Genomic DNA, 16,872 nt, shown 5'->3' with positions numbered 1-16,872 from the left:
AGATTGGATACCCAGAGTTTGTAATCTCTCAGATTTGTCCACCCTGAACCTCCAGCAATTCATCAACTACAGTTCAAATTTCCTATCCTCATATTGGTTCTTGCAGGGGGTTATATACTAGTAAGTTGTGATTCTCTGTATTTGTCTTTCTATCTCTCCAATTTTGAGAGCCACAGTTTGCCTTATGATCTCATTTCTCTGACGAACCTAAGAAGAGTTGTTGATTTTTCAGTTTGCTTAGCTTTCTACTTGTTGTTTTAATGGAGTGGCCACCTCCAAGTTCCTTGCATGCCACACTAGAAACTAGAAGTCCACTCTTTTTTTTTACCTTTTTTAGTTTCACTCAATCAATAAGCATTTCCTGAATCATTATATTCCAAGCACTCTGCTAGACATTGAGTATACAAGGATAACTCCTTGCTGCTGAAGTTCACAGACCAAAAGGAAGTATAGACAAATTACAATACTATGTATAAAGGTTATGAAAGAAGTAAGCACAAGCTGCTGCAGGATCACAAAGTCTGGGACTGAGGGTTGAATTCAGAGAAGGCTTCCCCAAAAGGGTTAGATTAAAGTGAATCTTGACTAATATTAACTCAGACAAAGATAAAGTGGGAAGTGTGATAGATACCACGTGCAAGGTAAATACCATTTGCACCATGTGCAAAGGAAGGACCAAGATGGGTTTAAGAAACTGCAAGAAAAATAAAGTTGTCTGGAGCACAAGATAACATGGAGGGAGAGAATGAGCCTAAATGTTACTCGGCTTTCTACTTCATGACAATAAGGACCATGTTCAACAGGAAACAGATGGCTTGTTCAAACTAGTTAATAGGGAGAGTTAAGGAACTATTTATAAAGTCCCCTTTGAACTGAAAAGGATTTGGGGAAACCATCAGTGAAAAGTCATTATGACTCCTAAGCCTGATCACATAAGTGAAAGGAGCAGTTAACAGAACAGAAAGGGTGGCTCTATAGAGAAGGCTGCCTGTGAGGAGCTCTACTTTAGGTAAAAGAACACAGCCAACTCTCTGTAATCTGGTAAGGAGAGAACCAGGGAATAAACACACAGATCTCTGGACCTCTGATCTTCTGCCCATATCTACCATTGGTTAAACCTAATCAGAGACTGGATGGCAAGGGAACCCATTGATGTAGTCCATATCAGTCAGCCTTCTTGAACAAGGACAAGGATGAAGAGTTGGATCCAAAGGGGCATATGAAAGATATCCAACACATCACTATACCCTCAGTACCTAACACAACACCTGGCACAGAGGAGGTATTGAATGGTTGAATGAGGTCATATAGGAAGCAGAAGCCTAATCTTGCTGGTTTTAACTAATTCATGCCAAGAAATTAGGACTTTACCTCATAGCAGTGGAGTGCAATCAGAACAGAGGAGAGACACATCAGATTTTGCATCTTAGAGGCAAATTTGTCAAGAATAAACTGAAGCCTTGTAGCAGAAGTAACAGGTAAAAGGCTGTTATAGCAATCTAGGACAGAAATGACAACAAGATGTTCTAAGAAAAAGGAAACAGAAAAACAAAATGGACTTGAAAGCATCAAAGAGTTGGGATTGGCAGGATATGGCATGATTGAATGGTGGGAAACAAGAAAAGGACATAGGAAGGGGGTGTAGGATGAAAAGAAAAGAGCTCTCGAAGACCTCTTGGGTTTGGTGTGTCTATAAGAAACCTGGATTTGTCAGGCAGTTTGCTAGGTGTTTGAAACTCAACAGATATCTGGATTGGAGGAAGGGATTGGACTAGATCTGGCAAATGAGGCAGAGACACTGTATACTTCCTGTTAGTTCTGTTTCCTGGGGTGGGGGAGGGGCAGGAAAGTGTGTTAGGTCAGAGTGGGTTAGGTTCTATGGCAGTTGAGAAGAGCAATGAGCCAGAAACTAGGATGGAGAGAAGGGAAGGAAATGCCATGCCCTTACACAGGGTTTACAATTCCAGCATCCTGGGTTACCCAACATATAGGGTGAGGGAGCCTTTGTAAGCTAGGTAGTGGCGGGGTCATTTTGCAGGAAGCAGCTTGTGTATGGCATGGGGGAAATGTCAAGGCAGGAGAGGCAAAGATCACTCCAACTTTTTTTTAATGGGGACAGTTAAAAAGGAATATATTTACAAGTTGTGGGAGGCTCTGGAGCAAAAGATCCTGAAGTGTGGAGGGAGGAGGAGTTCCCATCCAGTAGAGGACCCAGGGTTTGTCTTTTCTGTGAGTGGAGATGGAGATGCCTGAGATGACATTCCTTTCATGATGTCCTCCTCCCTTCCCCACCACAGCCAATTCTCCCCTACCACATGTACCACTTCTCTTCTATGTCACCACACCAGCGACAGCTTCTGGAGAGGACCCAAAGCTACATTCGCATGTTCTGTGCTGGCCTCATGGGCTTTATCTTTGTCCTGCTGATGTGCTTGTCCCCTTTATATTGGGTGCGGTTCATGGTAATGAAAGACAAGAAGAAACTCTTTGCGGGGCTCTGGACTGTGTGCCACCATGATCTCTGCTGGAGCCACGTGCCAAAAGCACCCTGTGAGTGCCTTCCAGAGCCTAGAGCCCCCTCCTTTGGTAGATCTGCTCAGATCCCCTACAGCTTGCCTCTCTCCCTTTCTCCTTCCCACAACTCTACCCCTTCTTTTCTCCCGATTCACAAGCATGTAAGGACAGCTCCTCCAAACAGGGTAAATTTATCCCAGTTTGTCTTCACTAGACTTCTCCAATGACTTCAAAGCCACAGCTCCTTAATTATTGGAAGCTAATGCCTAGTGACTTTGTTCTTTTTCCTTCCTCTGCACTCACAACTTCCCAGGGGGGGAAAATAGTAGTAATTTGCACCTTAATATGAAAGTTACCTCATAATATGCCTCTCAAGGTTATAATTTCAACTTTTCTCTCATTGTGGAATAAATTATTTCTTTCCTTGTTAAAGGAATTCCACATGTCAATGAGGAGATGGAAAGAGGGTCCTTACTGGTGCCTGTGAGGCCACCCACTTGGTGGCTCCTTACTCTGACTCCATTAGATGTAAGACAAGTGCTAATTCTGTCCTTCTCTGCCCTTCAGTCCCTTCCCTAGACCCTGTCTAGCCTTATTAGAGGGCAGGTCACCTCTTCTCCAGCCAAGCCTCTCCTTTTCCACTTCTCCTGGGAGACTACCTCCAATACTCCAGGGCCTTCTTCCTCATCTCTGCCTTCATCATCCTCATTATCATTATATGGCTCAGCACCTTTCTCACCCAAAGGGCCAGGAGACAAAACCCACATAGATCTGGGCATGTCCATCTTCTCTTTCATCTCAGGTACAAAATGATGAGGTTGGAAAAGTTTGTCCCTGGAGTCCCTGTACGTCTTCCCCTTCTGGGCCATTTCTCCTTATTTTACCAAGTCATTCCCTACCTCACGTGAACACTGCCATCATAGGACAGTGTCTCTTCCCATAGGGAAGAAAGCTTTTGGTAAACTTTTACTCCTTATGGGGCTATTGCCTTTAAAGAGGGGACCCTGAAGAAACTATGCCTAATCCAATGGAAACATCTCTAGAAGTTGTTATCTGATGGACTAGTAGAGGAGATATCATAGGCTGGAGGCCCTTGTGGCACTAAGACAAATTTCAATGTAGCTAGCTAGTACCTGTTCTAGTGGTCTTATTTATAGGCTCCACCTTAATAACCTTATTTCAGCCAAAGCAGAAGTTCTTCGTTCTCTCATTCTAGTCAATTGCCAAATGGGTCTTCCCATGACACTGCCATGTAATAGGCCTCCATGGCATAATTGAGATGGTTGAGGGTGACAAGGAAGTGCAAAGAGAGGGAAGAGGGTGGAATGGGAGGGATGGCAGAAGGAGAGTTATGATGGGTAGTGATAGCTTTCATTCTGATCCCAGGCACCTGCCTACTCCTCTGCCTCATTTTGTACCTGATGCAAGTGAAATTGTACAGTAGGAACGTCTTGAAGCCCCATTTCCTATTAGCCTACCGCCTCAATTGGTGGGGCAGTATCTTCTACATGACAGTTGGTGAGTCAATCCTCCTGTTAAACAGTGAAGGCACAGAAAAGAAATTTCTACATGGTTGGTCCCCTCTCTTTTGCTTTCTTTTGGTTGTATGTTTGACATATTAGAATCTCATAATTTGAAAGGGCTCTACAAGAGTTATTTCTATGTCAGTGAACAATTCTTAATAGCAAGTCCCTCCAATTGAAAACTTTTTTTTTCTAAAATGATACTTGTCCCTACACAGGTAGGAGTAAGATTCAGGAAGTAAAGAAGGAAAAGACATTAACTGAGCTATGAATAGTTCTTCTGTCCTTCCGGAAGACATCTCTTAAATTCCCCTCTCCTTTTATTATATTAAATAACCTCTCCGCCTTAATGGATCTCCAAAATAAAGCTTCAACATATGACATATGTTCCTCTGTAATATTACTAATATAAAGCAGAGATATAATATAGGAGTTTTGCCTGTGTAACATTTCACCTTTAATCCAACTAAGCCACATACTTATTTTTATTCATTAATTAACAATGGTCTCCAAACCATTGCATCACACACCCTACTAGTAAAACACTTTTCAGCAAGCATTCTGAAAAGACACATTTATTTATAAAATATGTACATGTATTATATCATTCATATATTTATTACAGTGTAAAATATACTCAAAAATGGAACTGAAAACAAAATTTGCTAAAAATACAAAAATAAACTACTATTTTCTGCCTGTGCCCCAATGAATTGGCTTGCATACCCCTTGGGAAATACTGTACTACAGAAAAGCTGGGATCAATGTTTTGAATCTCAGCTCCTTAAAGATAATGAACAGGATATTCAGAAATGTATTGTAAAGCAAATTCTATTATAATTAAGCCAGTGCCTCAGGGGTGTTTGATGACTTAAGATTTTATCTATTACTAATCCACAACACTGACCCTGACCTTTTCTTTTTCTCTAGGGTTCCTCTCTGGACTCAATCACATAAGTTCTCGGGCTACTTCTCCAGATCAAAATCTCCTTGTGATTCCTATAACAAGGACAAGAATAGGAAATACGGCCAGAGTAGACCGGGGACTAACTGAAACAAATGTAGGTGTTTCTACGTGGATGAATCAGGCACCAGAAAGGCAGTCAGGTTCAGTGGCACAATCAAGTGTCTACACAGAGAAAGGGACTCAGACAAAGACAGTAACCCAAAAAGTGCTAGAAAGTCAGGTTGAACCAGAGGTCCAGGCTGAGTCAGGGACCCACACAGAGCCAGAGATAGGAAGTGAATCAGCAATAAAAGATGGGTTAATAACTACAAGGTTAGCTACTGAGATAGAACCAATTGACACAGTAGAGCCAAGGCCTGAGGCAGAGATAATTGGGAGTGTGGCTGATGATATGTCAAGCAATAGCCTTCAGGGTAATGAACACAAAATGACCAAAAACTGGAATTATGAGGACAGAGATTCAGCTGAGAAAAATGAGGATGACAAAACAAAAAATTAATCTTAGATACAAGGTAGTGAGAGCAGAGATATTAAAAACAAACAAACAAGCAAGCAAGCAAACAAACCCCAGAAGGCTTAAAGATGTTTTGCTGGGTCTGTAAGAAGTGTGGTAGGAGTATCAGAAGTAATTCTGATATAATGGTATGACTATTCTTTTGAACTGCCCCACCCCCACCCCCCCACCCTGGATTACACCTCCTTCACGGAGCAAGTGGTATTATGGATGAAAGCAAGCCATTTGTATGGGTTAGGGCAAAGGCACCAATAACGTAAGGCTCACAAGGAAAGAAATGCAAAGCTTATTAAAGGAAGTTTCCATGTTAGTGTTGTGTGCTGTGACTGGGAAAGGTTGGCAGGAGATGAGATGCCCAGGCCACCAAACCTTTCCAGATTTCCATGACCACACAATGGCACATCTCAGTGGGACTGAAAGAACTTTCAGTTTGGAAATTCAAACTCTCATTTTTGGTCCTTACTTCTCTAATTCATTAGGCTGACTTTTGGCAAGCATTTAACTTTCTCTGGCCTAACATCCTTCATTGACCAGCTAGACTCTGAGATTTCCTCTAGTGCTCTTTATGGCCATGAATGATAAACAATGGAGAAATTATTCCTTTGGCCATTGGCTCATATGACCCCAGATTATTTTAGCAAGTAATTTAGTCTAGTCAGAGGAACTAAATTCAGTTCTCTACCTCCAAGGCTAATTTTGGCAACTCTTTATTTTTTCATTTAGATACCTCATTTAAAAATGTAGCTGAATCCCACTGTTTTTAACTATTTGGAAGAACTAGAAAGGAAGAAAAAAAGAGAAAGGCAAAAGGCCTGAGACTCTCTGACAGAGTCTACCACATAGACTCAGGGAATTTCAGTGAGGCCTTAAACAGTTTCACAAAAGAGATTGTGGCCTTTGAAACTGGAAGCTAGTTTTTTGTTTGGAAATATTAGTAGTTCACCATGAAAATCCACTCTTAGCTCCTTAAATAGTCACTATTGCTGGCTGCTTGCACCTCTAGCTAGTCAGTCAAATTTTATGACCCTTAATTTTGTCATCTTTAAAAGTGGCTTCAATAAATGATACCATCTCCATTCCACATATTTCACTTTCTGGAACATTAGATAAGGAACCAGGAGAGAGAAGAAGATGAACAGGGCAGGAAGCATTAAAAGATATTCCTCCCAGCATAATGAATTAACAGATGCCTGCCTTAAAGTACAAATTCTCTAAGAGGATAGTTAAAATTTTGGCCATACTTTAATGTGTGTTACTTAAATCAACTGGATAATTACACAGCCAAAGGTGACTAAGCAGATGCTTTGATAGATGACAGAGGAGAAAGAAGAAACTTTGCAAAGGGAAGGTGTAGTGGGGGGAAGAATTTTGTGAGCTTTCCATCAGGATGAAGGGGCTGATTACCTGGGGGGCAGGCATACTGAAACAGTAAGAAGAAATGTGGGACACTGGTAAAGACAAACTTCACCTCCATTACAATTTTGTCTACAACCGTGAAAGTATCCAATGTTTGACTGGTTTGGAAACCTGTAACCTGCATTTTCTTGTATTCATACCTGTCTTCCCATGCATCACCCATCCATCAAAAAATTATAAAAGAGTTATTGAACATTAATAAGTAGTTCACTGTGTAGAGGGGGATAGAGACAATAAGAGTAAAGGGTAAAAAACAGGTTTCTGGAATTCTCATAGCACACAGAAGTCTCAGCCCAATTCAGTCTAGGGGCTTAAAGGAAAGCCCCTGGAATTGGTAAAACATGAACGAGCTCAATCTGGAAAAAGAAAAATGATAACTAGAACTTGATCTAGGAGAAGAATCCCCGAACAAGTCTTCAGTGTAAAGCTGACTTTCCCAAAGGTTCTGTAAACCGAATAATATTACAGCAGCCTGTTATTAAAAGGTAGAAAGGAAAAACAAAATTTAATCAGCCATTTTTGTTCGTGGGACTCTAGCCTCTTGTCATAAATGCTTGGCTTTCCTTTCTCCTTTCTTTCCTCTGTCCTCTTTTACTTTTTGCTACTCCATTCTTTTTTTGAGTAATAACCATTCCTTTCCACATTTTCTTACACATGGAAATTTCACCTTTTTTCAAACTTTATACCCAATATCACCTCTGGGTTTTCTTAAGGGCTCAGCTAATTATTTGAAGACCTTGTATAAAACTCTAGGTTTTAGAAAAGGTCCATCATCTACCTTTAAAGGAAGGGTTTATTTCCTTTTCTGTTACATTTGCTCTTTGGAGTATTTTGAAAAGCTGTTCTGTAAGTTCTTCTTCTGAGAGTAGATGAAAACAACAGTAGTAAACACAGTATTAACCTGTGATGCTTTTCTTTCTCATCCTTCTATTGTGGGAAAGTGCTATAGTTCTTCTACCCCTAGAGAAGGTATTTGCTCCACCACTCTCCTCTTTGGACCCTCCTGAGTGGCTAAGCTAGCTCAAAGGGCCTGCCTTTGCAGTAGGGTCTAAGGCAGAGACAGTCCTGATGCCTCATTCCAGAGTATCAGTGGTTCCATCCTTCTCTTCCCCCTCACTGTCCCAATTTACTAACAGAACTAAATTAAAAATTTTAGTGTCATGAATAAAAACAATATAGTCAACATTCAAAAATCAACATCTAAATTAAAAATTAGCCATCTAACCAGTGGAAAAATGTAGCAATAAAGCTTATAACAATAAAGAAAATACATAAGAATAAACACAAATGTGAAGGATCTATGTGAAGAAAACTAGAGTTTTCTTATAAGAACAGAAAACTTATTTAAATAGTAACATACCACCTAATTAGTCACATTCCAGCGTCCTCTATAGCTAGAGATGATCATATTACATATTTGTGGCTGATGAGACATCAGAGGAAATATATTGTGGAGTTACAGAGAATATGTATTTGCTTTGCAAACACTCCTGGCGCTTCTCCCAGTTTTTTCATTTTGCCTTAAATGATATAGTGTGATGGCTAGAGCTGCAGCAGGTCGTATTAGAAACACGAAGAGACAAGCATGAAGTCAGAAGCCAGCATCTGAGGATGGCATAGCAGAAATGTAGAAAAAAGCTTAAGCCCTTAATGACATTGTTGAGCTGGTGAAACAATGCCAAGAATGACCTCCTTCCAGAATTCTTGTTATATGAAAAAAATAAAGCCTTAATTTTAAAGACAGCGTTAATTTTCTATTATAGGCAGCTACATACTTTTCTAGCAAATACAAAGTATAAATACTACAAAACATAAATATAAAATCAGGTGGTGGAAGAGAAGAAAAGTGAGGAGAAATACTCTAGTTCTGATTTAATTATTCTCATAATAGGAAGTCATTGGACCCATCTATAGAAAGAGAGAATTAAAGGTATAAAGTTATCATTATAAATGCATTCAATAGAAAAAATGCAAACTTTCCAACTTACTTTAAGAAATACAAAAAGTGAAGGAAGCACAGACCACCTTTTGAAGAAAATTAAATCTATAAAAGAAGTGTATCTGAAAATAATGGTATGCTCAAAAACCAAATAACTCATTAATGAGTGTGAATACTTAATATTTAACTAATAAAAGAACTATGTGTTTCAGATTGAACCACAAAACAAAATCTGAGTGTTATATACAAAATGTATACCCCAAGCAAAGTGATTCAGAGGATTTTGAAATAGAAGGATGAACAATGAACATGTAGAAAAAAATTCAGAAAATAACATCATTTACAGTAATTGCTCAAAGAAAAATGAAATACATAGGTATAAACCTAACAAAACATGATCTGTACGCTGAAAATTATAAAACACTGATAAAAAAAATCCATGAAAGTCTAAATGAATGGGAGACATACCTTGTTTGTAGATTAGGAGACTCAACAGAATAAAGATGGTGGTCATTCTCCCCAGATTGAGCCATAGGTTTAAGGCAATTCCTACCAAAACCCCAGCAAGGATTTTTGGTGACATAGATAAACTTATTCTGAAATTTATATGGAAAGTCACAGGCCCTAAAAACCTAAAACCTGTAAAAAGAAAAACTGGGAAGAATCACTGTACCCAATACTAAGGCTTGCTATAGAGCTTCATAATAAAGACAATGTATTGGTGAAGGAATAGATACATAGATCAGTGAGACAGAATAGATATCACGCAAATATGCTCAACTGAAACACAAAGACAACATAGTGGAGGAAGGATAACCTTTTCAGCAAATGGTGCAGGAGCAATTGGACATCCCATAGCTATAAATATGAATGCCAACCTAAACCACACACCTGGTCCAAAAATTAACTCAAGATAGATAGATCATGGGGGCGCCTGGGTGGCGCAGTCGGTTAAGCGTCCGACTTCAGCCAGGTCACGATCTCGCGGTCCGTGAGTTCGAGTCCCGCGTCGAGCTCTGTGCTGACAGCTCAGAGCCTGGAGCCTGTTTCAGATTCTGTGTCTCCCTCTCTCTGACCCTCCCCCGTTCATCTCTGTCTCTCTCTGTCTCAAAAATAAATAAACGTTAAAAAAAATTTTAAAAAAAAGATAGATCATGGACTTAAATGCAAACCAGACTTATGAAACTTTTAGGATAGACACGAGGAGAAAATTTTCCGGACCTAGGTCTAGGTAAAGAATTCGTGGATATGACACCAAAGGAATCAATGAAAGGGAAAAGTTGATAAATTAGAACTCATGAAAATTAAAAACTTTGGCTCTATGGAAGACCCCGTTAAGAAGAAAAAATCTCCTAGATGACTGAGAGAACATATTTTCAAGCCATGTATCTCACAAAGGACTAGTATCTAGAATATAGAACGCTTAAAATTCAATAATTAAAAAAGACACACAAATGGAACCATTCAATTAGCAAATGTGCAAGATGCATGAACATATATTTTACCATTGAGGATATACAGAAGGCAAATAAGCACATGAAAAGATATCAAGCATCATTAGACATTAGAAGAAAGTAAGTTAAAAAACCATTGTGATGGGGTGCCTGGGTGGCTCAGTTAAGTGTCCAACTCTTGATTTTGGCTCAGGTCATAATCACAGGATCATGGTATTGAGCCCTGCACAATGCTCCATGCTCCACACTGAGCATGAAGCCTGCTTGAGATTCTCTCTCTCTCTCTCTCTCTCTCTCTCTTTCTCTCTCTCTCTGTCCCCCTCCCCTGCTTGAGCTCTCTCTGTCTCTCTAAAAAAAGTGGGGTGGGGCACCTGGGTGGCTTAGTTGGTTAAGCATCTGACTTCGGCTCAGGTCATGATCTCACAGCTTGTGAGTTCAAGCCCCACATCGGGCTCTTTACTGACAGCTCAGAGCCTGGAGCCTGCTTTGGATTCTGTGTCTCCTTCTCATTCTGCTCCTTTCCTTCTCATGGCCTCTCTCTCCTTTAAAAATAAACATTAAAAAAAAATAAAAAAATAATTTTTTAATATTAATTTAAAAAAAAACACTGTGCTATATCACTGCACATCTATTTAGAATGGCTAAAATAAAAAATTAATACTCCCAAATGCTACTGAGAATGTTGAGAAATCAGATCACACATATATTGCTGGTGAGAAGGTAAAGTGGTGCAATCATTCTGGAAAAGAGTCTGGTAGCATCTCATAAAATTAAACATACAATTACCGTATGACCCAGGAATTGTGTTCTAGGACATTTATTCTAAAGATACAAAAACTTATATTCACATAAAAAACATATACAGGAATGGCTATGGCAGCTTTTTTTATAATAGCCCCAAACTAGAAGCAACAAACGTAAATGTGAATGGTTAAGCTGTGGTCTATAAATACCATGGAATATTACTCAGCAGTAAAAAGGAACAAACTATTGCTATGACAGTTCAGTCTCACAGACCATGAGATCATGAACTGAGCCAAAACCCAGAATTGGACACTTAACCAACTGAGCCATCCAGGTGCCCCAGACTTTGTTTTTACAGATCAGTTTAAAAATTCAAGTTAACAGGGGCACCTGGGTGGCTCAGTCGGTTTAAGCGTCCGACTTTGGCTCATGATCTCATGGTTCGTGAGTTCAAGCCCTGCATTGGGCTCTGTGCTGACAGCTCAGAGCCTGGAGCCTGCTGTGGATTCTGTGTCTCCTTCTCTCTCTGCCCCTCCCCCCGCTCGCACTCTGTCTCTCACTGTCTCTCAAAAATAAAAATAAACATTAAAAAAATTTTTTTAATTCAAGTTAATGATCCATTATAGTGGAAAGAGCATTGCCCTAAAAGTTAGGCAATTGCAATTCTAGTGTCAACTCTGCTGTTGGTCACTTAGGGAACAGGCAAGTGAGTTTACCCTGTTGAGCTTCAGGTTCTCCTTTTATAAAATGAAGGACTTCTTAAAGTCCCTGCCAGCTCTAAACCTAGTCAATTCTACTTGTTTGAACATTCAGAGGAACCAAGTACATATTATACAGATTCTAATTTCTAATGCTTTTGCAGTTTAAGAGAGATTATGCAGGCTCCTGGGTAGTTCAGTTGGTTAAGCATCTGACTTCGGCTCAGGTCATGATCTCACTGTTCGTGAGTTCAAGCCCTGTGTTGGACTCTGCTTGGACATCTCAGAGCCTGGAGCCTGCTTTGGATTCTGTGTGTGTGTGTGTGTGTGTGTGTGTGTGTGTGCTCATGTCCTCTCTGGCTCACTCTCTCTCTCCCTCTCTCAAATAAACATTAAAAAGTTCTTTTTTTTAAAAAAAAAAAAAGAGAGATTATGCATGTGGAGCTCTGTCATCTCAGAAGAAAGGTTCTACATGGTGTCCATAGAACTCGTGTGCTATCACTGTAATGACAACTTTGAAAAAACCTCTCTGGAGAAAGTAGTGACAAAAAGCCGTAAAGCCTCTTTGTTTACTAGTGGTAAATAGGTATGCTGGTAGCCACCCCCAAAAACTGTTTTGGCTCTGACTCTAGGTTTGGTAGGATATTGCAAACGACATCATACTTATGCCAGCTTTTTAAGAGTATAAATAATTACTTTTTTATAACTAAAAAAATAAATATGCATATGACATAAGTATATGACAGTTCGGTCTCACAAACTGTGAGATCATGAGCCAAAATCAAGAATTGGACACTTAACTGACTGAGCCACCCAGGCGCCCCTCGTGTTTTTTAGTTTTGTGCATTTACTCTCCAATGTCTTGACCTCATTCCTTCCATGCAACTGTCAATCTCTCCTGTGCCTAGGTTTCCCAAAAGGAGCCTAATACATTTCTCTAATCCTGTACTATTTCTACCCACTTCCGAATTCAGCTCCTTCCTTCAGTTGCTCTGGGTGGACAAGTATCTAACACTGGCTTGTTCTCTCGCTTGGCTCAGGGAACACGGTCTTGGAAGCCTGTTCCTACTATGACTCAAAGGCTCACAATTTCACCAAAGCTCAGATTTCCACAGAGATTTTGGTCCATTATTTAAAATTCTCATATGATCCAGTTTTGTTCTGATTGTCTTTCTCTAATTAACTCAATCCTAGAGTATTTCCTAATCTATAGTTTCCCTCTGCACCCCATACCCTTTTCTCTCTCCCCACCTCCACACCCAAATTCAACTTCTTTCACCCCTGCTTCTACACTGTTTTAGTGACATTCCTATCTATCATGTTACTATTTAAAAAATCTCATATACATTGAATAACAACCGCTGTTTATTGAGTGCTTACTATGTGCTAGCAGCTCTATTAAGCATTTTACATATAATATGTCAATCTTACACACTCTTGTGAGATAAGTTCTATCAGCTCCTCCACTTTCCAGATGAGAGCCAGAAAGATCAAGTGACCTACCAAAGTACAGAGCTCGTTAGGTGGTGACCCAGGATTTGAAACCAGACACTTAAAACATTTTTTTAAATTCCGTATAATTAACACATAATGTTATATTAGTTGCAGGTGTACAATGCAGTGATCTAACAATCCTATACACGACTCTGTGCTCATCATGAGGGTGCTCTTAATCCCCTTCACCTGTTTCACCCATTCCTCCCCCCCCCACCTCCCCTCTGCTAATCATCTCTGTTCTCTCTAATTAAGAATCTGTTTTTGTCTCTTTTTTTGTTTGTGAAACCAAACACTTTGATTCTGGAGCCTCTACTATATTGTTTCCCATAGAAACATGGATTAAGGTAAAAAGCAGGAGATTAAGAAGAAAGAGATGAGGGTTTTCAGTTTTTTTTGACACTGAGCTAATAATATCACTTTGGACAGATCACGATCTTTCTGATTTTCTCATTCGTAAAAAAAAAAAGAGAGAGATTGAAATAGAGATAACGAGACTCTCATTTCGTAATATTCTGTGATCCTGTTGTGTGAAAAATGTATTTTTGGATTTTATTTTTTCTTGCCATTGCATGGAAAGGTTTTGGAATTTTGCCATTCTCCCATATTTTCATATTTATTCCAGAACTAACTCACATAACAATAGTGAAACACAGGTGTGTGTTCTATCTCTATTTCTATAAAACAGAATGTTATTTGGGTAGGATAAAATTTTAGAAAATTTTAAATCTCATCCCTATTTATCTGGCGTTTTAAGATCTGATCTCTCCATGGTGGCATTAGATATTTACAGGTGGAAAATCATTGTGGCTTTGCCCATGAAGTCAGTGTTTATTTGGTACATATCATATAGTTTCCACAGCTATAACAATTGGTTATTACATGTTCATCTTTGAAACATCAATCTATCTTGTTATCTTTTTCTGATTCCATGTTCCTATTTATTTCTTGAATTCATTTTTCTTTATGTTTATCAAGTCTAAATCCAGTTTAATTTTAAGAATTAAGATTGAATTAGGGGCGCCTGGTTGGCTCAGTTGGTAGAACATGTGAACTCTTGATCTTGGGGTAGTAGGTTCAAGTCCCACGTAGGGCATAGAGCTTACTTTAAAAAAAAAAATCAGAATAATTAAGATTGAATTAGCAATTTTAATGGCTCCAGAAGTAGAACTCCTTATTCTTTTAAGCTGAAATATGTTGAGAAGATCAGCAAGGTCAAGGAGAGAGGGCAGGTGGGGATAAAAGAGTAAAGCCCTTTTGCAAATAGGCACACTTCCACAAGCTGAAAGCAGGTCTTTCAATCTCAGTAGGTCTTCAGTCCCTCTGTAAGAATTAAAGTGTGTTTGTTCATTACCTTTTTTATTCTTTGGAAAACATTTTAACTACCATTATAATTATTTTGACATTGCGTATTTTGCCTCCTCTTTTTTTTTTGGAGAAGTCAGTAGTAAAGGAGGAATTTAACTTTTAAAATGACCTGTTATATAAACTTATTGCGGGAGTATAAAAAAATTGGCTTAGTTAAGAAAAGAAAAATTATTTTAACTGAAATGTGATGGTTATAGAACTCTGTAAATCTATTAAAAATAATTGAGTCATACACTTAAAATGGGTGAATTTTATAGTATGTAAATAAAATTTTACAATATGTGAATGAAAAATCCTCTTAGCCTTCTTTCTGCCCATACAAATGTACATACACTGTATAACTATTGTCTAATACTGGTTTTAACTTCCTTTTTTTCCTGTTTATTCAGATATCATGACCATCTTTCCAGATCAAATATTTCTCTATAGTATCATTTTAAGTGGTTAGCATAGTTTTTGATTTTATTATAATTCGTTTTACCAACTAATTCCCTGAACACTTTTGGAGCTAGACTTTGATACTAATTTCCTTAGGTTAATTTACTAGAAAAAAATGTTGCTGGATCAAAGGATATGATCACTGAAGTCAAATTTTCACTTTTTGCAGACGACATGATACTCTACATGGAAAACCCGACAGACTCCACCAAAAGTCAGCTAGAGCTGATACATGAATTCAGCCAAGTCGCAGGGTACAAAATTAATGTACAGAAATTGGTTGCATTTTTATACACCAGTAATGAAGCAACAGAAAGAGAAATAAAGAAAGTGATCCCATTCACAACTGCACCAAGAATCATAAAATACCTAGGAATAAGCGTAACGAAAGATGTAAAAGATCGCTATACTGAAAACTATAGAAAGCTTATGAAAGAAATTGAAGAAGATACAAAGAAATGGAAAAACATTCCATGCTCATGGACTGGAAGAATAAATATTGTTAAAATGTCAATACTACCCAAAGCAATCTACACATTCAATGCAATCCCAATCAAAATTGCACCAGCATTCTTCTCAAAGCTAGAACAAAGGGCTCTGTGTGGACAGCGTAGAGCCTGGAGTCTGCTTTGGATTCTGTGTCTCCCTCTCTCTCTGCCCCTCCCCTGCTCACGTTCTGTCTTTCTCTCTCTCTCAAAAATAAATAAAAATTAAAATAATTTAAAAAAACCGAATTTGACCATTTTAAGGTTTTTTTTTTTCTTGCTTATAAACTGCCCTCTGGAAAAGCTGTACTAATTTGTACTCTTATGAGTCATCATTCTGTTCCTGCTGCTCCTCTCAAAACTCAGAGTTTTATAAAATCTATATACCATTTTGACAGGTGAAAGTTGTATATTGTTACTAATTTCCATTTCATTTACTAATAAAGTTGCACTTTTTTGTTATTTATTGGACATTTGCATATTAGTTTACGTCTCTCTCTACCCCCCAAACACACGAAGTATGTGTATTATTAATTCATGAGATTTTAGAATACACTAAAGATAAATAACCTTTTGTCATACACGTTGTGAATATTTTCCCCATTTTGTCTTTTATTTATGATTTTTTTTTAACAGAAGGAAGCTTCAAATTAGTCACATCTATTCATCTTTTGCTTTAGAGATTTGCCTTTGGTGCTATCCTTGATAATGCTTTTCCCACTCCCAGGTGATTAAATATTCACCAATATTTCTTGAACCAATTTTATATTTTCTTTCCTTTATTTAAATATATATCTGGATTTTATTTTGATATATGACATTGGGTTAAGGTCTAACTTGGTAGAAAGAACAAATGGGCAAAACAAGTTAGATCTTTACCTTTTTTACTGTATGTCTTCTAACCATTAAAAACTAAGTTGTATATGTAGTCTATAGACATAAACATGATAGGAACAGTCTCTGACCTCACGTAACTTATCAACTCAGAGAGGACAGACATTATACAAGTGTGGGGAGTGCTATGAAGAGGTGCTAAATTCAATGGTGGGGTACAGTAGGTGGAATCTAATCAGTTATTCTGGTACCTATTGAACAACTAAAAGGAGACCTTTTGGAGATGAAGGAGAATTCAATTAAAAAACAAGAACAAAAACAAAAACAAACCAGTAACAACAAACACTTATCTCAGAGTATCTGTAGGTCAGAATCTGGGTGTGGCTTAGCTGGGTCTGGTCTCAGGATCTCTCGCAAGGACGAAGCAAGGTGTTAGCCAGGGCTTCAGTCTCACAGGAATGCTTGATTGCAGGAAGATTCACGT

At 38.5% G+C, this 16,872-nt stretch overlaps 1 protein-coding gene across 3 annotated transcripts; it reads left to right on the top strand.

Moving 5' to 3' along the window:
* The first annotated feature begins 1,035 nt into the window (after nucleotides 1-1,035).
* LOC122467574 (transmembrane protein 202-like) lies at nucleotides 1,036-15,278 on the top strand. Of its 3 annotated transcripts, XM_043553962.1 has the most exons (5): nucleotides 1,038-1,992; nucleotides 2,298-2,550; nucleotides 3,169-3,316; nucleotides 3,901-4,032; nucleotides 4,968-5,828. In XM_043553962.1, the coding sequence occupies exons 2-5, from the start codon at nucleotides 2,515-2,517 to the stop codon at nucleotides 5,501-5,503; spliced, it is 852 nt and encodes a 283-aa protein (XP_043409897.1). In that variant the 5' UTR covers nucleotides 1,038-1,992; nucleotides 2,298-2,514; the 3' UTR covers nucleotides 5,504-5,828. The 3 variants fall into 3 exon arrangements, with proteins under 3 accessions (XP_043409898.1, XP_043409897.1, XP_043409896.1); XM_043553963.1 differs by lacking the exons at nucleotides 3,169-3,316; nucleotides 3,901-4,032 and adding an exon at nucleotides 15,239-15,278 and having other exon boundaries at nucleotides 1,036-1,992; nucleotides 4,968-5,098; XM_043553961.1 differs by lacking the exons at nucleotides 3,169-3,316; nucleotides 3,901-4,032 and having other exon boundaries at nucleotides 1,047-1,992.
* The last annotated feature ends 1,594 nt before the right edge of the window (nucleotides 15,279-16,872 follow it).

The sequence above is a fragment of the Prionailurus bengalensis genome, chromosome B3 (assembly GCF_016509475.1).
Source record: "Prionailurus bengalensis isolate Pbe53 chromosome B3, Fcat_Pben_1.1_paternal_pri, whole genome shotgun sequence".
NCBI classification, from domain to species: domain Eukaryota; kingdom Metazoa; phylum Chordata; class Mammalia; order Carnivora; family Felidae; genus Prionailurus; species Prionailurus bengalensis.
This window is presented reverse-complemented; position numbering and strand designations above follow the sequence as displayed.